General features: G+C 45.0%; 1 protein-coding gene across 4 annotated transcripts in view; it reads left to right on the plus strand.

The window, feature by feature from the left end:
* The window catches only part of VAC14 (VAC14 component of PIKFYVE complex), a 1,997,670-nt gene that overhangs the window by 324,687 nt on the left and 1,651,010 nt on the right, over window positions 1-21,973 (plus strand). For all 4 annotated transcript variants that reach the window (XM_069654807.1, XM_069654798.1, XM_069654816.1 and 1 more), the window contains exon 4: window positions 18,862-19,029. In XM_069654807.1, coding sequence (XP_069510908.1) covers window positions 18,862-19,029 — 168 coding nt within the window. The remainder of the gene's footprint in view (window positions 1-18,861; window positions 19,030-21,973) is intronic.

A 21,973-nucleotide genomic window follows, 5' to 3' on the forward strand; every position in this document is an offset into this window, starting at 1 on the left:
GCTCCCTGCGGCCCCCAGGGTATACATTCCCTCCTTGAGGGGATACCATTTCTGCATCTTAATCCTCAAACTAGGGAGATACTAGAGACCCCTCCCCCTTTCTATGGAAGAAATTCTTGCTGTAGTTAACAACCTGCCTAAGGGTTAAGCCCCTGGTCCCGACAGACTTGGTCTGAATTCCATCAGGAACACACCGCCCTACTGATCCCACAGCTCTTGGAAGTATGGGAGAAAGCATTAGACTAGTCCATTTTACCCACATCCCTACGAGAGGCCACCATAACCATCCTTCTTAAACCTGACAAGCCAGGTTATGAGCGGGGAACGTAGGCACTACAATATACGCCAAGACCTGGTGGCAGAGGCAGTGGCGGTCACTATCGATTACCAAAAGGCCTTCAACATGGTCTCATGGGAGTTCCTTTGAGTGGTGCTTGAGAAGATGGGCATTGATCCTGAGATGCTCAGCTATATCAAGCTGCTTTATACGTGCCCATCGGCCAGAGTACTGGTCAGTTCATGTGCGTCTGACCCCTTTGTTCTTTGGAGGGGGACACACCAGGGTTTCCCACTTTCCCCAATCCTCTTTGCCCTAGTTATTGAACCAATGGCAGATATGATCTGCACTTGCCACGGACATCGCAGAGTTCGACTCAGTGGGTCGCCCGATATTGTATCGCTTTATGCAGACGGCATGCTATTGTACATTAGAGAACCTCAGGTGAACCTGGACCCGATCCTTCAGGACATTATAGAGATGAGCAGCTTCTCCGGGTTCGCAATCAATTATGCTAAATTGGAAATGTTCCTGCTTAACAAGGGAACCAAAAAAAAAACAAATCACGTACCCTCTCCGTTGGTCCACGGATGGGATTAAATATCTGGGTGTGATGATCTTGGGTACAAAGTCTGCCTTACTGAAAGACAACTATCATGCGATGGAGGGGTAAGTGACTGACAGGCTGACCAAATGGAGGGCACTCCCACTCTCGATAGCTGGCAAATTATCTTTGGTAAAGATGGTGCTAGTGCCTAAACTCGATATATATTTGCTAATGACCCGGTCTGAACCGGCAAAACTTTCTTTGCTAGACTCCATGGGCACTGCGCCCAATTTCTATGGCATTATGACATGGGAGCGTTTGGGGCCCCACACCTTGAACTGTACTGGGTGGCAGCACAAGCTCACTTTGCCACCCACTGGTATGACGGAAAGCCTCAACCTCCCCATGTCAAAATACAGCGCTTGTGTCATGATGCCTACCCCTGGGCAGCTGGACCAAGCCCATCCGCCCCGGAAGCAGGCATCCGGACATTTGTTTAAACCTCAGAAGCCCCGGCTAGGGGCTATCTGGGTTCAGTCCTGGCACCTTAGGCGCCAGGCACATAGTAGAAATCAGTCCTGTGGCCTAAGGCGCCAGGCACATAGTCATCACTTACCTCAGGCAGACCATCCTGCACATGCATCCAGGCCAACGTGAGACCTGGAGGGACTATTTTTCCACAAGGACTACTTTTCATTCGGGTGTGGTTCTAGGGACTTCTTACCTGGGACTACTTTCAAAGCTATTTAAGCCACGCCCGATCTTCAACACATGCTTCGCGTTATTCTGCATTTAGCAGCGTAATGCTCACTGTGTCTGCAAACCTGCATCCAGCCTTCTGCCACGCCCGCCTCGAACACGGAGCCCCTAGGAGAGAAAGGAAAATAGAAGAAGAGGTTAGATTACAGACTTTAATCTGATTCCTCGCCTGATTTCGGATCCTGCATCACTCTGAGCCTGAAGAGACATTCTTCCGGCACGCGTCGCATCCCAGCTGCAGCGCCGCTCCATTTTCACCAGCCCACAGCATCTCCGACTCGGCGCTGCTTCTGTCACTTTTTCTGTGATTTTCAACATCTGGGGAAAAGACAAGAAAAAGCAAGGTGAGCCTAAAGGGACTAAAAAGACAATCACTTATATTACAAGATTTACCTGATTATCACCCAAGGCTTTATCCTTCAATACGCCGCATCTAGGAAAAAAGGAAAAGACAGTGAGCTAATCTCACGCACCTTTACAGGACAGTTTGGGTAATACAGACTCTTACCTGAACGCCGTCAGCAACCTCCAGACAGAATCTGCCGCCGCAAATCAACAGGGAAGTGCAAGAGTGAACTTTGGACATTTTGAACTCTTTAAAAACTTGGCAAACTCTGGACTCAATAATCGTCCAGAACCCCAACACCTAAAACCAGTGAAGTAACTGGTATCTACGCGCCCCTGCATGCCACGCAGGATGGAGAGCTCACCAATCAAAACATAAGGTGAGGACACTGACTGGGAATATCTGAGGTGGCAAGTGGGGAGATCGGGAGTAGGGAGGGGGGTCTGCATTCACACCCACGGGGCTAAATACCTTTCTCCATCTACAGGAGTATATTTCTACGAGTCAAGCTTACAAGACTAAGGGGGTCCGTCCAGACGGTCATCTTTGCCCTACGCTTCACGCTGGTGGAGGCCGCAGCTGTCCGGGTTCGATCTACACCCCTGTGGGAACCAGGTGAGCGGAACAGCTTGGCGACGGGTGGATCTGATCTTAGGACGCTGATTATGGATCGCAAATACAAAGATGACTGCCCGTTCGTCTCGGTGGCCTCCACGGTGCTAGCCTGGTGCTATATTTTTGGTGCGCACGGTACAGTGCATCCATATTATAAATGGCTCCCACTATGGAGATTCCCCGGACTCGGACCGACCTGGGACATTGCTGTAGCAGCGCACTGGGACGGCCTGGGTTATAAGGCAATGGCTGACCTTTTCCCGAATGGTGAATGTATCTCTTTGTTAACTTGGCGGCAGGGGCATGCCGGCACAGGTGTGGAACATATTCAGTATTATAGAATGCGTGCAGCTGTTATGGCACAATGGCCAAATTTCCCAACTGAACCCTCTGAAAATGAAGTATTGGTATTGAGCTTAGGGCCCTTTAGGAACGTGCATGCAATGGATTGAGTCCAAATAATCGAACCAATTTAGGAAGATGGCAAAGTACTGTTTTATTAACAATGATCTAAAACGGTGAGTTACAATGAACATTAACGGACGTACGCTCACGCTCGATTTCTCTCAATGATCTTTTCATAAAAACAAGATTATATACTCAAAATTCATCAGAGGTAACGTCCTACTATGTGGCAAATAACGGAAAAACTACTGGGTTTCTGGATAGGCTTAAGGGGAACATCCAAGTATACATTATATAGGAACCAAGATTGTGATTGGCTGCCCACAGCAAAACCATTAAGTACACTGTTTCTAATTGGTCTTCAAACTATAAGGTGCTTTATTATATGGACCTCTACAATTGGTGTGCATGCCTCCTTCAAATCTGGAATAGTTCCTGACAACCTTAAAGACGCCTGGTCATTCCAAAAAACCCACTCTTGACCCAGCCAATCCGTCTAACTACAGGCCGATAACGACTGTACCGTTCTTATTAAAAATACTGGACAGAGAGGCTTATCTACAAATACAGGCCTACTTAGAATCTAATAATCTCCTAGGGCTTAGGCAATCAGGCTTCCGAACGAGACACAGTATGGAAACTGCACTAATTGACCTTACTACCCAGATCCAAAACCTGAAAGACAATGGCAAACTCGCACTCCTCTTGCTGCTTGACCGGTCAGCAGCGTTTGACCTGGTCAACCATCAAACACTCTGTCACCACTTGAAATCGGCAGCACACTTTTCAGACGCAGCCTCGGCTTGGATTAGCTCCTTCCTGGCGAACAGAACCATGAGGGTCTTCTCTCCCACGGATTCTGCTGAGCCTTCACCAGTACCTTGTGGAGTCCCACAAGGCTCTTGTATGTCTCCGACACTTTATAATGTATTCACGAAGCCCCTCTTCGATATCCTTGACTATCTGGGTGTCACGTATACCAACTATGCGGACGACACCCAGATACTCATTCCTATCACGGGTGATTACGAAACTGACAGCACCACCCTCAATGAAATCTACTCTGTTATACAAGCATGGATGGCACACCATGGCTTGTGTCTCAATGACGAAAAAACCGAGTTCATCATCCTGGGCACTCATGCCAAACTCAAAAATCTTAATCCCTCATTCAAAGCCTTTACCATAGATGGCAATCTCGTCTCCGAATCAAATAACACTAAAACGCTTGGTATTTACATCGATGCTACCTTATCCTTTTCCAAACAAACCAATGCAGTAGCATCATCAGCTGCATACACCTGTAAGCTGATCACTGCATGCAGACCATTAATTTCCGCACCTAATCGCATTACTCTCGCCAGAGCATTAGTCCTTTCCAAAATAGACTACTGTATTGCCCTTTACTTGGGCACTAGTCACAAATATATCAATAAACTACAAGTAGTCCAAAACAATGCCATCAGGGCTGCCCGCAACATTCCCCAAAAAGGCACACATATCTGAGACCAGACGCAATCTTCGCTGGCTCCCTGTCAAGCTTAGAATATCCCTTAAAACGCTAGCCCTTACACACAAAGTCAGAGCTAACCTTGCTCCAGCATACCTCACTAACCAATTTACACCTCACACTTCTTCGAGACCACTTAGAGCAGCACAACCTAACACCATGACCATACCGAGATTCAAACTTCATAACTCGGGTGGAGTTAGCTTCCCTGTACAAGCCTACAAACTATGGAACACCATCCCCGCGCCTTTACGAGCAGAACCCTCATTTAACCGGTTCAAACACAACACGAAGTGCTGGCTCCACAACTTGGGCTCCATAACAGCCTAACCTATCGATCCCAGCATGATGGACTGCTGCCAGCTCACTTTGTAATTTAATGCATCTTTGTATGTACCTGCTATATTTTGTTTATTCCTACCTGTAACTGCAACAGAACTTTTTGACTGCTCTGTTTGTACCCTCCTGTAACTGCAACGTAACACCTGTTTACTGCTCTTATTTGTAACCAGACCTAACTTATGCCCCTGGGCCTGGCTGCGCTTTATAAATAAAATACATACAAAATACAAATACAAATGCTTTTGGCATGTCTTGAACATTCGGTCCACTTAGCAACACGTACACCCAGACTCAGGTGCAGGGAGGTGGGCCTGACTCTACCTCCCCACCCAATCAGCCCATCATCTCTCATCACCCAAGCTTTCTGCCATGAAGATTGTCTTTGAACTTGGCCTTGCAAAGTATCCTTGTCTCTGGGAATACATGGGAGTGGGAGCACTCTCTATCGCTGTTCTACGACTCAAAGTTCGACTCTATTCTCATCCTTGGCTCACGTGACAGGAGACCCCGATTTGGTCAATTTTGCAGCTTTTAAATGTCTTAAATGAATAAAACCTGGCACTCTTTTTGGTGTTCGTTCTTTGCAGCTTAACAAGGGATGATTCATCCTTTGTACGTTCGCTACTTTCCAGAATGGATAGCTGACCTTGGCTGCTTCAGTCTTGACTTCAGGCCAGACAACCTCGCCATGCAATTCCATGATTTCAGCTTATTCTTGTTGCAACACAATTCTCCCTTTCTTCTTCATGGGTCTTGGTTTACTGAAATTCATGACACCGATGTCCAGCTCCTGTACAATGGCGGATTCGCCTGTATTCTGTTCACTACGTATAACTAGCTTCTATGATAACTTGGTCTACCTTGTGTTTCAGCATCTGTACAATTAGTGAATGGTTGTTTCTCTGCAGCGCTTCGTGCACATGTAATGTTCTTTATCGCATTTTAGGAGTTCACTCGATTCTTTACCTCGTCATTCGTTTCTGTAGGATCCATACATCCTCTTTATTCCAATATTCTGAGACGTTCTTCATGCTCCCTTATTACGTCACTGACTTCTTTTCTTGCTCTTTTTATATTCCTTCAGGTAGTTCCTCCCTCAGATTATCGTCTCTTCGGAGATACATGCGATAGGGTTGTCTCAATGGGTATCTTCTTTTGAATGAATGCTGTGGTACTGGCACAACTGTTGCTGTCAAAGACAGCACAATCTCAGGCTTCCAACATATAGGAGGTAGGGGGCGGGATATCCTCCAGAGACATGCAGCTGCTTCTCTACAGTATACATTGCCAAGTCCAGTGGTAGCCGGAGGCTACTCTCAACACTATTTTCTTTTGCATTTTTATAAAGCGCTCACACAGCCCAGGCGCATCAAGGCGCTGTCACAGGATTATGTTTCAGTTGCGTATTTATAACACGCTTAATACCCAGAGGTTTTTAAACGCTGACCCGGGGATCGAACCTCTGTTGCTTCGTGTCGTCTTGTTTCCAAGGCAAGGATGTTGCCGATGAGCTATCCTCCCATCCTACAGAATACTGCTGAGAAAACAACCAACCCCAACCTCTGTGGCGAGGACATGCTGGTCTGAAAATATGTGGGTTGAACTAACTGATGTGCAGTGGTGGCAAATGTGTGTTCATACCAAAAATGTTTCTTTAAATTTCAGATTTAGATTATGCAATTTAAAATACTGAACAGACTTTACTATGCACCCATGAAACTGAGTAAAAGGTACCATACTGCTGAATACTGTTGTCCCAGATGCCGCGGAGCCCAAGCGATCATATGCCCATGTTCTGATTCTGCGGCCGCCTGCAGGCGTTTCTGGGACTCTGTGCTGGACACTTTGACAGTAATTGTGGACATTCCCTTAGAACACTCCCCTCTGGGTGCATTGTTTGGAGTGTGGGAGAACCTTCCAAACAAGAGACTCTGTTCATTTGTAAACACAGACTGTATGATGGCGAAGAGATGCATACTACAGAGATGGAAGGAAACCTCCCTGCCCAATAGCAAAGCATGGCTGGTAGCACTCACCTGGTCAAACTCAGAGGAAGTCTACATTGCCTTGTTGCCCCCTACTCCCTCCCGACCCCTAGAGATACTTGGGCCGAATTTAAGACCTACCTGTCCAATCGTAAACCTAGTGTTTGAACGCCCGTTATACGTGTGTGTGTGTGTATATATAACGTAGTTCTCAGAACAACCTTTTATGTTTATCTGATGCCTCTCGTTCTATGTCCCGAATAAAACTGCTAAGCTTGCTAAATCTCATATGGCATGCGGCCGATTGTAATCCAGTGTACTCTGATTATACTGCCAATAAATAAAAGTAAAAAAAGGATATGGGACATGTGTTGGGCTGGTGCTACAATAACACAGCTCTAGTAGGCAGTCTTGGGCACCACCAGCAAAAGGAGCAATAGGGCACACCATTTTCTCCATAAAACCATTACCTCTACCCTATTGAATTGTAAGGATTGTAACAAAATGGCACTTTTCACGGAGAACCACCTTTCTCTGGATCTGACCAATTGGACTGCAAGGAGCGGAATAACCAGAAGCTATTCCCTTAATCCCATCAAGCTGCTTTGAACTGAGAAAAGAGGTTCCATCTCTTTTGATAACTGGCAACGTTGCTTCTAACATTTTATGCAGTGTTGGACATTCCTTCTGGCCAGCAAGGCCAGGCAAACGTTCTTTTGGTTATGGAGCAAGAAAATGGGCAGACGTGTGAAGAGGCAGAATACTTAGGGTGGTCATCTAAAGGACCAGCAAATGCACAAGTGGGGAACACCATGATTCATGTTACTTTGGATAAGCCAAAAAACGTCTGGACACCGTCAACCACACAAGGGAATGGTGACGTGACGGAACAGAGAGGTGGGGAGATGCAGAAATGTGTGCCCTCCACACCATGCGGGAACAGTGAGTTTAGGCAGCCAGGTAAAGCTGTTTGAAGAAGTGAGTGTTTAGTTTTCTGATCGGGTTTCAGACTTTGTGCTCCTAGGTAGTGTTCCTCAGGGTTCAGCCACCCATGCTGATAGTTTGCAGACTCCGTTTATTTTTCCTGAGTTGTAGATACGTTTTTAGATGTGGTGGCGAATGCTACATACCCCATTGGTGCAAGTCCACGAACAGGAAAGGTTTGTGATAAAAGCCTAGATCACCTAGGAATTGGAATTGCAACAAAAAACCCAAGAAGCATAAATAAACTAAAGAGTATCAGGCTGAGTGTACTCCGAAAGGACTTCCCGGTCTATTCGGTGTTCCCTAACCTAATAAATAGCCCATTCGCTATAGGGACGGCTCACTCCTTGGTTCAATGTTATAGTCTCAGACTATAGAGCCAACTCGCTTCTTGAATTCACCTATCAGCAAGTACTTTCCACGCTTGCTTTGTGGTATGTGTCACCAATGCCCCAGAGCTTCTTTACTTGGTCCCAGCTGTCAAAAGTCAAAAATATGCATGAACTTTCCTTACAGTTGTCCTCACTTTGGGTCCCTCTACCTGCTACACCACTGTTTTGGTAGCTCTGGCGCCTTCGGGTCATCGCAAATTGAAAGAAACTGATGTGGCAGGTGAACGAGGAAAGAAAGAAAATTAACCCTCTGCTCTCCAGCAGCTCTGCCCCCGGGGGGGGGGGGGAGGGGAGGGGAGGAGAGAGAGACACACACACACACACACACACACACACACACACACACACACACACACACACACACACACACACACACACACACACAGACACAGACACAGACACAGACACAGACACACAGACACACAGACACACAGACACACCTCTAGACACACCTCTAGACACACCTCTAGACACACCTCTAGACACACCTCTAGACACACCTCTAGACACACCTCTAGACACACCTCTAGACACACCTCTAGACACACCTCTAGACACACCTATCGCTCATCTCTCTTTAACCTCCCTGGAATGTTTCCCACCCTCTTCAACGTAGCCACGGTCCTACTTATCATTGAGAAGCACTCTGCACACCTGAACTCCTTGGTAATCCACTGGCCTTTCTCACTATACTAAACTCCTGGAACGTGTAGTCATAAACAGGATCGCTAATTACCTTAAGACTAATGATCTCCGAGAGCTTCTTCAATCTAGGTTTTGTAGTCGTCACTCAACTGAAACAGCACTTACTCACTTCTCCATCTTCATGACCTCGGCTCATCAGTCCAAACTATACTCTATTCTTATCCTTGTAGACGTCTCTGCTTTCATTGTCAACCACCCTTCTCTCCTCCTTACCCTCTCTAACCTTTTCGTTATTAGGTTATTTATGAGGCACAGACTTCCAAACGATGCTACATTGGAGAGCAACAGAGCGCTTTACAAGTTATAGGCGAAAGTATACAGTGAGCGAAGCGGATCACAAAGGATCAATACAAGGGAGACTGGAGCTAACAGAGGATGCATGAGGGCAGGCAATTTGGCAGCCAGGGATCAACCAGCTACTAGAGGAGGAAACTGAGAGGAGCATAAAATCTCCGAGCTCAGGTTAGGTGGGGAGTGAAGAGGGTGTTGACCTAGGTCTTGAGGATGAGCCATTCCTTGAAAAGGAGGGTCTTGAGCTCCAAACTGAAATGTAGAAGTGAGGGGGGGGGGTGTGTCTAGTGTTGACAGGAAGGAGGTTCCAGAGTCTGTGGGCATAGGACGAGAAGGCATGTCTTCTGGTTCTTTCCTTCCTACACCGGCCGAGTTCAAGTCTGCACTTGCCCTAGCTTCTGATGCGTTGTAGGCCTCCAGAGATGATGAGCATCTCGGGCAAGTCGCGTGGGCACCTGAGGACCAGGGTCTTGTAGATGATACTGCATGATTTGAAAGTGGTAGGTGCTTGCAGCAGGAGCCACTGTTGTTCGATGAGGGCATGGGTGATGTGGTTGAATTAGTGAAGTCCTTTGTCATGCTGCAGCAAGCTTGGCATCCAAGACTTGTGTCTTCCGTGGGATTGACACCTACCCTACCTGTTGTTTATTTTATTTAGATCCTGGGACCCTGAAACCTCAGATTCCCACTCCTCAGTGGTTGGACCCTTAGGTTCTGTCCTGAACCCACTACTCTTCACCGTCTATACTTCCACTCCTGCTTTACCCATCTTCTACTTTGGGTTCTCCCTCCACCTCTTTGCTGATGATCCCCGAAACATCTTCTCCTTCCCTTCCCCTGCCCAACCTCTCCTCAAGTATCTCTGATGGCATTCAGCCATCAGCCACTGATGGTACCTAGTTGTCTTAGGCTTAACTCCTCTAAGACAGAAGCTATTTAATTTGCAGCCCTCAACACCCCACTTCTCGTCCCTTCTCCAATCGCTCCCTCACACGCCTCAATCAAGGCATTCAGCCTTGGGATCCTCTTCAATAGTGACCTTTAGCTCCAACTCACCTCTGCAGCCACGGCTACTAGGATCATTCTGCTTAATATCAGGAAAATGCACCACCTCTTCACCTACCTTTTCTAAAAATCTCTAAATTTCCCATTGACAAAATTCAGACCTTCGCCCCCAGCACTCTTTACAATCCTGCTCCTCTGTCACCTCTCCACAATGGCTGCCTCTCCATGCATAACTGGAGCCTCTACAAGTTTCTACTACTTTTCCTTAACTCAAATCATGGATAACCACCACCACCCCCTGCCCCCCCCCAATCTGACTGCCTCCATCTTCCTCTACTCACCTCCTCACATTCACTCCCCTTGATCTAGTACCTTCTCCAGTCTGTCAATCCCACCCCTGTGGTGCGTGTCCTGTTTCCGCTTGGTGCACCCTTCCATTGGTACATACTACCGATGGTCATCAAAAGCAGCACCAACATTTACTCTTTGAAAAGTGCCCTGAATCTCCATCCCCTATACTGCAAAGTGACACTCATCCTCACACAATTACCCACCTTACAACCACTGTCCCTACCACCAAACTATACATACTGCCATCTTCATGTAAATGTTCCCATATTATTGTTTACGTATCTGTTTAATTTCATGTCTTGTCCATGTTCGAAAACCAGTTGATTGATGGGGATTAATGTAACTCATTGTCCACTGATTATTACTGTTATGTAAGGGCCTGCATGTCGGACTACCCAATCTACTGTAGGACACTAAGTATTTCAGATCAAAGCATTCTGTCCTCTGCAATGAATGCAAATAAATACAAATATTACAAATACAACGGATAGCCCAGATAGGGAGGGTGTGTTTTTGAGAGAAACGTTCCAGACAAAGGACCAGGACACAAATGCTACAGTTGTCTCCTCTGCACAAATCCCAAGACCTGAGTCTATACCAGAGAGGGACCTGTCTTGGGCCGCCTCCATGTAGCATGGTGAGGCATCGCCACAAAATATCCGGTTCTCTCGTCAAAGAGATGAGAACAGAACTCACTTGACTTTGTGTGTAAGCCTCCCAGGAGAGTTAATGATTCTCCACTAAGGGGATCAGATGCTCTGTCAGGGTTCAGGCTTCACAGCTCAAATAGGCTGATAGACACAGGTTAGGAAAACAGAAAGTATTTAGGCTACTTAAGAGTACATTTTGTTCCCACAGCCCAACAGAAATATTCTTCTAATGAATCATTGGTCCCTATAATACAGGTGCTGCCGCAGAGACTCCAGAAAATGAGGATCCATGAAGTTCTTAAGCTGCTGCAAAGAATTAAGATTCTCCCAAAAGAGGGTTGGGTATGTTCTCCAATTACCAATTGCAAAAGATTCTCCCACAGAGTTAGAATCGTTCTCACTTCATACGTGTAACCCAGAACTCCCAAAAGAGGGTTACGATGGGCTAATATGTTCTGTTATCAGTCTCTGTCCCAAAAAGCATCCTAATCCACCCTTCGAGTGTGTCTCTTGGAGTAATCTAGATCAATCTGTTAATGGATCAGTCTCACAGAAAGGTGGGGTCAGCCCAAAATGAGAATGGAAATAAAGGAAGCAGCATAAATTAAAATAAATGAAGACACAAATGTGATAACCAATTACTAGCACTCACCCCATGCATTCTATGCAGTCAGTGCACTGCGCGAGGTTTCTCTTAAAAGTTTATAATTGAAATGGTATGAGTTTCTTTCTCCTTTTCAGCTCTCTCCGCCACTCTGTTTGCTTTGCTCGTCCTTGCATTGTGTGGAGTGTAAATGGAAAAAGGAACATGCCCTGATAATCTCTGTTCTTTCTTCCTTGCACTCCTCCTATGACTCCTCACTTTTCTTAGCTAAAAAGACTTACTATTCAAATTTTATTCTCTCCTAATCTCCTCACCCACGTTACATCTTTCGTCTTCTTAATCAGATTCTTTTTCCCCCCCTCCCACTGATCCTTCCCCACTTTCCTCTGTCTCCATCTGACTTTGCTACATTCTTTTCGGGCAAAGGATCTAAACTTTGCTCCTCCCTCTCCTCCCATCCCTCAACCTCCTTTCTCCCTGTGCAACCTTGCTCATCTTTCTCCTCCTTCTCCCTGATTCGGATACTGCTCGGTTTCCTCCTCGTGCCCACCCTACTGCCCCCCCTTCGATCCTATCCCTTCCCTTCTCATTCCTAAAATCTACACATGCTCTTACCTTTCCTTACCGTTCTTATCAACTCTTCCCTTTTTTCTGCTACTTTTCCATGATCATTCAAGAAGGCCACTATTATCCATATTCTAAAGAAACATTCTCTCAATCCTACTTTACCTCTAACTTCCGTCCCATTTCTCTTCTCCCTTTTCCAAGTTACTTGAAAGTTTAGTATATTCCCAACTTTCTTTCTCGCTTGATTCCAACTCCCTCTCCAATCTGGTTTGCGTCCTTATCATTCTATCAAAACAGCTTTAAGTGTTTCCAACTCACTTCTCTCTGCATTTCATTCCAAACTCTCGTTCATTATCCTGCTTGACTTGTCTGCCACTATTGATACTGTGGATCACCCCACTCTTTTTTTTCTGCAATTACTACATTTGGACCCTCTGGCACTGTTCTACGCTGGTTCCCCTCCCATCTCCATGACTGCTCCTTTTCGGTCTTTGGTCTGGTAGCACTTCCTCCTACTCTCTTCTTCACGGTGTTCCAAAGGCTCGGTCCCCAGCACCCTCCTTTTCTCACTTTAGTCTACGCCTTATCTTCTCTCATATACTCCTCGGGCTATCCTCCCATTTCTATGTGGATGATTCCTTTTGTTTCCTTTTCCTCTTTTTATGATTCCCTTCACTCTAAATTCTAAGACTGCCTTCTTGCCGTCCAATCGTGGCTTAGCGCTCCTTTGCTTTCACTAAATACCTATAAAACTTGTCTTCCCATTCTCTGTCCTTTCCACCCCCTACATCCTCTTGCATTTCCTTTCCCTCTCCTTCTCTCTTTCAGTCCACGGGTCGCAGTTTGGGGGTGATCTTGGACCCGCCCTTTCTTTTTGACCTCCTGTTGCAGCAATTTGATAAATCATGCCGCCATCAACCTTTCAATATCTGTAAGGTTCGGCCAATTCTCTCTTTCTACTCTGCTAAGCTTCTTATTTCTACACTGGTCTTCTCCCGGCTTGACTATTGCTCCGCTTTACACATTGCTCTCTCATCTTACTGTGTTGCTCCTTTTACACTCCATTTTCAACTCTATTCGCACTCGATTTACTCTCCCACTGGTCTTTGATCTCCTCCCCTCTCCACTCTTTCATGGCTTACTTTGACAATTGGATGCGGTTTCACTTTCCTTTCTCATCAGTGTCTATAAATCCACCCATGATCTTGCCCCTCCGGACCGTTCTTCTCTTATGTCCTTCTATGTACCCTCTAGAGCCACCCCCTTTTTACGAATCAGTTCCTTCTCTCTCCTCTCCTAAGCCATCCCATGCACAGTCTCGCTTTTGCTCCTTTTCTCTGTTGGCTCCTAAGCTTTGGAATGCCCTTACCCCTGACATCAGTTCTTCGACTTCATTACACCTTTTATGCAGCTGATTAAAAATGTTTTTGCTTGGTTCTCCCTCTTTGCTCGAACTCTTGCACTGTTCTCTTATTCCTTTGTTTATTTATTGTTTGTTGTTAAAATTTGATTTTGCACTGTCTGTTGGCTCTGTTTGCCCAGAGCTTTGGCAAAATTGCTCTGTAAATTAATACAAATACAAAAACAATATAGAGTAATTGGAGGTACTCTGGATTGTTTGAACAACAAACAAGTCCTTCAATCCAAAAAGTCCACCCCAAACTTAATAAAGCAAAACCATTTATTCCTGGGAAGGTTCTTCATGGTTTATTTACAGGCTGGACTATTTTTACTCTTCCTGCATTCATCCGCTATCTAAAGACCTCTTCCCTGGTGAGTTTCCGTGGTTTCTTGTATTGGGTTACTTCTCATAGGAGCTCACTGTCTCTGGTTTCACAGCATTTACAGAAGTTCTATCCCAGAGCTTGGGTCTCACCACATTAAATTCAGTGGGTATTTCTATTGCCACCTTCATTTAGGGTCCTTTTCAGGCAGCCACTATTATGTTTCTCTCCTGCAATGGGCTAGTCAGGAAGCCTCTTCCTTCAGATGTACCTGTCCTTGGCACAGGACCATCCCCTAGGTCCAACTTTCTCCAAGCAACCAGTGCTATGGTGTGTAGGGTTCAGGATTGGCCATCTTTAGAGTAGCTGCTGTAGAATGGCCAAGGCAAACACTACCCTCCATGTATCCAGGCATGGTTGGAGAATGCATCTGCTTCCCTGTTAGCTCCTTCACCCATTCCTCCTGTTAGATAAAGATTTGTTTCGCATCCGTTAATTGTGAGATTTCCCTTGCCTGTTCTGTTTGCATCTATTGACACAGGCTGTGCCGTTGCTGACAACTTGGAATTCCTCCTTTTCCTTGTTCTGTGGCAGCAGCATCCTGCGTGTGCGGACTGAAGATCTGTGGTTTCTGCTGTCATCTCTCCCAACCACAATGAACTGAACTGCAGCACTCCTAACTCCTCTGGTGGTATGTTCAGAAGTTCTTAGTTGTATTCAGGAAGGCTTTGTACTTGTGACTCTCGATGCTACTCTGGTTCATGCGTGAAACACTCTGTTGATCCTGGTTGGTTTAATGTGGGGAGAAGGATTCATACACGGCTCTGGGGTGCCTTTTGCAAGGAAGGCCAACTTGGTATGGTTGCCTGAGAGTCTTGATATGGATCTCGGACAGATGACCCTACCATTACTTCTTTGGGGTTGGAGGCCGGGGTTTGTGAGATGGGAGAGCAGTATTTCGTGATTCATATTGTCTAGAGGGTTTACTGAAGAAATGGGGATTACAATATCAACATTGAACATGATCTTACAGGCTGGTGCAGTTACTCGTATCAGATTCTTTGAGTCATGTGTACACTTGTATTTTGTTCTGTGTAAGTACACATGCACTACTAGCAACTTGAGGATCCCATGGACGCTTTGCTTCAATAGTGCATCCATGCTAATTGATGGTATTTAGTGTGAGAATAAGGTAACCTCTAAACACAATGAAATCTGTCCATATAAAGGAAACCTAAAACCTACCTTGTTTATTAAGTTAACATATGACACTGTTACCACCTTTTGATTTTGGGTATGTGAGGGAGCAAATACATTACAAACTAATTTGTAACATGCTGCGGACATGTTCATACCTTGGATGCGGTAGACTGGTTGGTTCCTTCGTGTGGAAACAGTGCAGTGTAGCATTGTCACAATCTCTGCCCCTAGGGGCAAAGCATACTTGCGTGACAGTGATGGGTCCTTTTTTTTCAGCCATTCGGGGTAGTTGCTGACAGTGCTGCTCTAGAGAGACTGTGTGGTAATAGCAGTGGCAAATGCAAGCAACAAGACAAATGAGAGATCTCTATGACATTCCATTACTTAATTAGAATAAACGTGAAACCATCAGTTTAAAGTCTCAAAAATTAGCAATGTGTGCCTTTGCAAGGTACTCTAGGCCTCCCTGATGTGGGATTGTATGTTTGTGAGCATAGGAGGACTTGTCATTAGGGTACTCTGGTCTGGCTTTCACATGGAACAGTCGAAAGCTTTGCCTAAATGGACATATCTCTGCTTATAAGCCCAAGCTGGGGAACAGAGAGAATGTCTGTACTTTTTGTAAACAGTCAAAATATAGTTGGCCACAACTACGTGTTAACAACTAGGAGCCATAAGATACCGCCACCGAATGTGCCATCCCTCCTTTGCGTAATATTAGACCCAGGACCTGAAACCTGTCACTCTGCTCCTGCAGTGGGTGAGATTTACAGCTGGAAGACCTCTGACTTCCCACTTAAGGAGAAGCGTTTTTTGGAAGGCACTCTGCTGCTTCACATTCACAAGTCTAGCATGTCAGACAGAATCTGCTGGCACCAAGCGGACATTGCTCGACTCACTGTCAAGCATTGACTGTCTCACAATGATGTAATTGTTACTCAAATCTCTCATCTTCATTGTCACTTGTTTGTTTTATTTATTTATAAAGCGCACCTTAACCCGGGGGTATCTGGGTGCATTCGACGGTTGCAGAAGAAAATAAGCATAATTACAGCATAGACAATACTAAAGATACTACGTTATTCAAGTTTTGCATTCATTGGTCAGGATTGTCATCTATTGCAGTTTTGGGCAGCGTTTATCGCAGATAGGGAATCTCTGGGGCCGCTTTGAAGATTAGACCCTGGACTCGCCGTTGCGTGGGATCTGCCTTCCACTCCTGTTAACAAGCAACATCTGTCAACACTTTCCATATGGCCTACTAATCATGAATGCACCTTTGCACCCATTCAAACTTCCCTTTGTTTTCTCTTCTCTTTTAGCAGTTTGAAGAAGTCCCTGAAAAGTTTCAATTGGTAGCCTCTCTCCCTGTCACTCCACCCCATTTTGCCAACTCCCATCATACCCTTCAGCCCTTTGCAGTGAAGAAAATATGTTTTTACACATGCTTAACCATCAGATGTTAAATGTTAGGTTTTCATGTTCCGCACTTTTCAATAACTAGATATGGACAGTAGTGCCTTGCATATCACCATTTGGACCAATTGTTTCCAAATTGTTTTGTGGGAAGACCCCTATCCCCCACACCTTTTTAAGAGGGATTGGGCTCGCTCGCTATGTTAGCTCATACAGAGTAATATGGGGCCACCTCCAAAAGAAATTACAGGGCCACTTTTTGTTCAGTCCACCCCTGCCCAATTTAAATGCGAGAGAGCTCTAAAGTTATTAGTCGGAAACAGAGATTGGGCGCACTCCCCTCTTTTCTTTTCAGCAGTGGTGATCGCCTTCTTACAAACATGTTTTTCATTTTTCCAGTAGCTTGTTCGGTCATTTGTCTAATTTCCTCATCCTGCAGGATTTCTGGGTACCCTTACAAGTTGTAATAGTTGCACATACTAATTCTGAGAGCTTAGTTACATTTAGGGATCTCAAGAGGTTTGCGCTTGGAAAGGATCAGATGGTAGCCATGCCGCATGCATTCTGTATGTGTGTACCACAGTCTGTCTCAGTATTTGTCTTCAAGTGCTGAAATCGAGGAGTTTGGTAACGCTTCAGATATTTCAGGTGTTTCGCTTGACTAGTACCTATTTCCCCACATTATCTGCTGCTTGATAATTAGTCTAACGAGTTACAAATTGGAAAATGCCGGATAGAAGAATAAGCAATAGGACCTTACGTGGCACTCCTGTCTTGGTTCTGAAAGCTGGCATTGCCCACAACTACGGTGAAATAACCAAATAAGATACACTAATGGACACACCCCAGTAGGGAATGAGACCAGGACCAAGTGCAAGTGAGGTAAAAGAAAAGACTTTATATAAAGTTAAAATGGGGCACGCAGAGGACTCTGCTACCCCGAGAGCATTCTGCCCGGAAACACTAGAAATACACGTTATATTACAAAAACACATCATCTATGACGTGTGCTATAGGGGATACAGTCAGTAACATCCATTGGACAAAGGGGACTGGTCAGTATGTTGCACATATGGAGGATGCGCCAGTATTGGTCGGCTTCAGATTGTAACTTCGTGGAGCATGCGGGTCATCTGGGCTCATCTGTGAGGGGTGTAGGGGCAGGCGATGTCCACGTTGCTGTAATTCAGACTATCTAACATTTGCCCTTTTGGCCACACATATCTAAGCATTATTCATAAATCTTAACATGCAATATATATACCATTTAGACTTTTGACCTGAATAATAAAAAGTAAGAGTACATGGGTCCAGGTGTCTTGTCTAACACAGTATTTCAGTAGTACATTTATCATGTATCTCCTTAGATCTATTGAGGGTGTTTTACTGTTTGTTAGTATGAGAAGAATATATGGCCACATGGGATTAGTGACTGGGTGATCTGGAACGGCACATGGGCGAGGGGCATGCAACTGTTGCATCAAAAGAGGTTTGGGGTTAAGGGGCTTGTGGTCTATATTTCTTTAGACGGGGTCTGCTAGGGCAGAGCCAGATTTGTGGAGATGGATGTTTTTTTCCAGGACAAGGCTTCGGCCCGGTCACACACAGGGCAGTGATGTAAACGGAAGAGGAGAGATACAGTGTTTTGCTTGTTAGTTTTCGCGCCCAAGCTTCACTGAGAACAGGACAGCCGTGGAGACGGCAGAGGGGAGGAGGTGGGGGGGTTTGACATGCTGGCTGTGCGCAGAGAAGAGAAGTGCAGGCCTGCATTCAGCGTTTACATGTGGCCTACTAGAAAATGGAGTTGGTAGTTAATACAAAATGGAGTCTCGCAGCTCATAGACCATGCACAGTTATGGGTCATTCAATAGTAGCCTCACATCTTGGTCAGAGGTGGGCGGCCAACCGTGGAATGAGCATATCGTGTGCGTTGTTAGGAATGAAGGGGGGCGTGGGAGACCATTCCTCCCTTACAGCCTTTCCAAAAATGTAACAGCTTGGTTGTGGCAATTCGCACAATTGACACAGGAGAGCAACTACACAGACAAAGTACTGCCGTTTTCTCTGGGTGGTCAAGGTAACCACTTTCTCCCTCGCAGAGTTAACATAATTCCTGTTTTATGTTCTGCTTGTTGTTGATTGTATGACATTCCTTTAACCGCATCGGTTCTTTTATCTATTTTCAGGACTCTGGGCTGTACCTGAAGGAACTTATTGAGCCTGTCCTGACCTGCTTTAATGATGCCGACAGCAGATTGCGATATTATGCCTGTGAGGCTCTTTACAACATTGTCAAGGTGGCACGGGGTTCAGTCCTACCACACTTCAATGTGCTATTTGATGGACTCAGCAAGGTGAGCGTTGAGTATATGTGTGTTGAGTCGACAGCACAATACACTGTAATATGCATGGCATAATTCTATAATAACTTGGTCTTGAAGTAGGAATAGTCTATGGTATACTGATATGTAAACCATCTCTATTGTGTCCTAGAATGGCATTTATCAAAGCAGTTGAGTTATGTCCACCAGAGTTGACGCACAATGGAAGGAAATAGAGACCTATCTAGAGCGTGAGTGTACGATTCTGAACTGTAACCATTAGAGATAGAATTTAGTTCATTATTGCGATAAGACCCTTCAAGTAGCACAACCCAAGCAACCAGTTCCATAATGTACCTTACCTCAAGGAATGGCAGGTTCAACACCTATAATCTGTTTGAGGAATTCCAAAAAGGTTGGAATGTTCAAGCCTGTGCTGTCTGGCTGAAGCCCAGGCATTTTGTCTACTAAGGATACTACCAGAGGATGATATAAACTTTGCTGGGTCTCATTTAAAATAATTCAAATTCACTAGTGTTTAAGTTTCTTTTCACAGCAATATTGTTCATGTTGAACTTTGTCTTGAGATCTCTATTGCTAACAATAATAAACCTTATGTTCATTTTACCCATAATTATGCACAAATGACCCCACACTCCCTGATTTTGACATTACAAGTGCATTTTATTACCCTGCTTACTTATAGGAGGGTCGAACAATGATACATGTGACACAAGATAGGTGTGTTCCAACAAGTATGTTTAATCTGTGTTCAGTCAGGGAAGGAGTTGGACCAAATGCCTATAGGAGCTAGGGGGAGATCTACAAATACAGACGTTTCCAAAGAAAACCTTGCCTGGGGCAGAACTAAGTAACATTTGATATTCCTCGGGTGTTCCACACCTGCAGTGGCTGTTCCCCAAATCATAAAGTCCATTAACTGGTCTTAAGTCCTTGTCCCTCCAGGGACCCCTTATTCTACAAATAAATGCCCAAAAAGAGGTGGCCAACAGAAAGATCCAAACATAGTTTTAACAAGTTCTTGGCCTCTCAGCTAACTTTAAGCCAAAACACAAAATGACCAAAGTCTTGGCCAACAGAAGAAATTACAGTATCTATTCAGAAATATCCAGCCCTGATATATAATATGAAATGAAAGAAAGGCTCTCGCAGGTCTCCGGATGCTCAGACCTCTATTTTAGGCATCTCCATTGCTGCTTCATCTTCCAGCTTGTACTGTTTGTTCCTTCAGCGCTCTCTGCACTGTTGGGTTTCTCCCCAATCTCTTCTACTTTAGATAACAAGCTAGGTCTCTTCTAGATTTCTTGATCCTTAGCATTTGTGATAGGTCTCTTCCAAAATTCAGGTTTTCCTGTACTCATGATTTAGATCTCTCCTACACCTCAGGTTTTCATCCTTCAGTCGATAGGCCTTTCCCAAAACCCTTGGTTTTCCAGTGTCAAAAAAATTAGGTCTCTCTGACATATTGGTTTTCTATTTTTTTTTAACTAAGTTTTCTCCCAGACCTTGTAAGTCTCTGGATTCTGATTGGTCCCTTCTTGACATCTTGTTCAATATTTAGATCCCTCCTGGACCTCTGATTATTTGGTGCTCAGTGATCAAGATTCTAAGGTCTCTTAACATTTGATGTCCAGCTCTCTCATAGAACTCTGGGTTTTCAGCCTTCACTGTTCTGATCTCTCCTAGGCTTCTGCTTTATCAGCATTTAAGCGATAACGTCTCTCAAAGCCTCAGATTTTCAAAATTCACTTGTTCAAGTCATTGGATTTCACAGAATTAAATTAAGTCTCTTCCGGACCTCGGGTTTCGCTTTATTCAGCATTCAGGTCTTACCTAGACATCTACCATGCTTCAAACCCTTATATCAGGCTCTGGATAACAAGCAGCTTCTCCATCAAAATTGCCAGCTTCTTCCAAGTGATGGACTATGTTTCTATAGGGAGTTGTGAAGAACACGCCCTTTGGCCTGCAGTCTTATACTGCCTTTGCTGAGTTCACCCAGCTTCTTTGATAGTGCCTTAACGAGTTGGGTAATTGTGGTGCCCTTGTACTTGTCTATAGACACTAGAGTTTTGGGTCATGTTTTTGGTTGGGCTTTTTAGTCTAGTTTCTTTTCATTGTCCCTTAAATTTCTGACACGTAGCCTCTCTTCACTTATTGTAGTATTCTTCCCATGTGGTGCATCGGCTGTTTTATAAGGGCTGCGGAACTTTAGCGCCATCTTGGACTCTCACCCAAAGCATCTCTTTGGTCCACATGCTTCTGTGTCCTCTCAGGATCGGCAAGTGTACTGCTGCAGCATCTCTGTGCGGCTGCAGGGCTCGCAGTCACGTTGGTGCCTGGCTCTTTTTAGGGGGTAATTTAGAGTACTGTGTGACAAGTCAGGAAGAGAGGCGGACACGAGGTAATGTGAGTTTCGAAATCAGACATTTTATTTTTTTTAAAAATGGGTTGGAAAACGCCTCTCTAGCCCTAATCTACAGAGGAATTTCTGTTTGGGTTAATTAGTCAATAATTTAAAAACCGTCCTTGTGTCTAAAACATGCTAAACTGACCCTCGCACTAGAAGCAAAAGCTGCAAGGAAATGCCTTTGACTTGATGTTAGTAAAAAGTGTTCACAGTCAAAGAAATACAAGGATGACTCCAACAAAAAGAACTTTCAAAGAAAGACCATTGGATCCAGAGGATGGTTCCCTTACACTGGACTTTTAGGTAGGATGGAAAAAGTTAGGTAGGATGGCAAAAGTGTCTCTTTATCCAACAGTTCTTTTAGTGTCTCTGTGCTGGACTCACAAAGTTCTTGTTCAAATAATGAATTCCATAACAGTCTTTCTTTAACTTGGTCAAACAATACATTCCATGACAGTCTTTCTTAAGGTCTTCTGGTAACTTTTGCGTATTGCCTGTTCTACTCCCCTACCAGGTATCCTTCTATGGGCTTTTCCGATGGCCTGG

This window comes from Ambystoma mexicanum, chromosome 1p (assembly GCF_040938575.1).
Source record: "Ambystoma mexicanum isolate Mex_15411 chromosome 1p, UKY_AmexF1_1, whole genome shotgun sequence".
NCBI lineage: Eukaryota > Metazoa > Chordata > Amphibia > Caudata > Ambystomatidae > Ambystoma > Ambystoma mexicanum.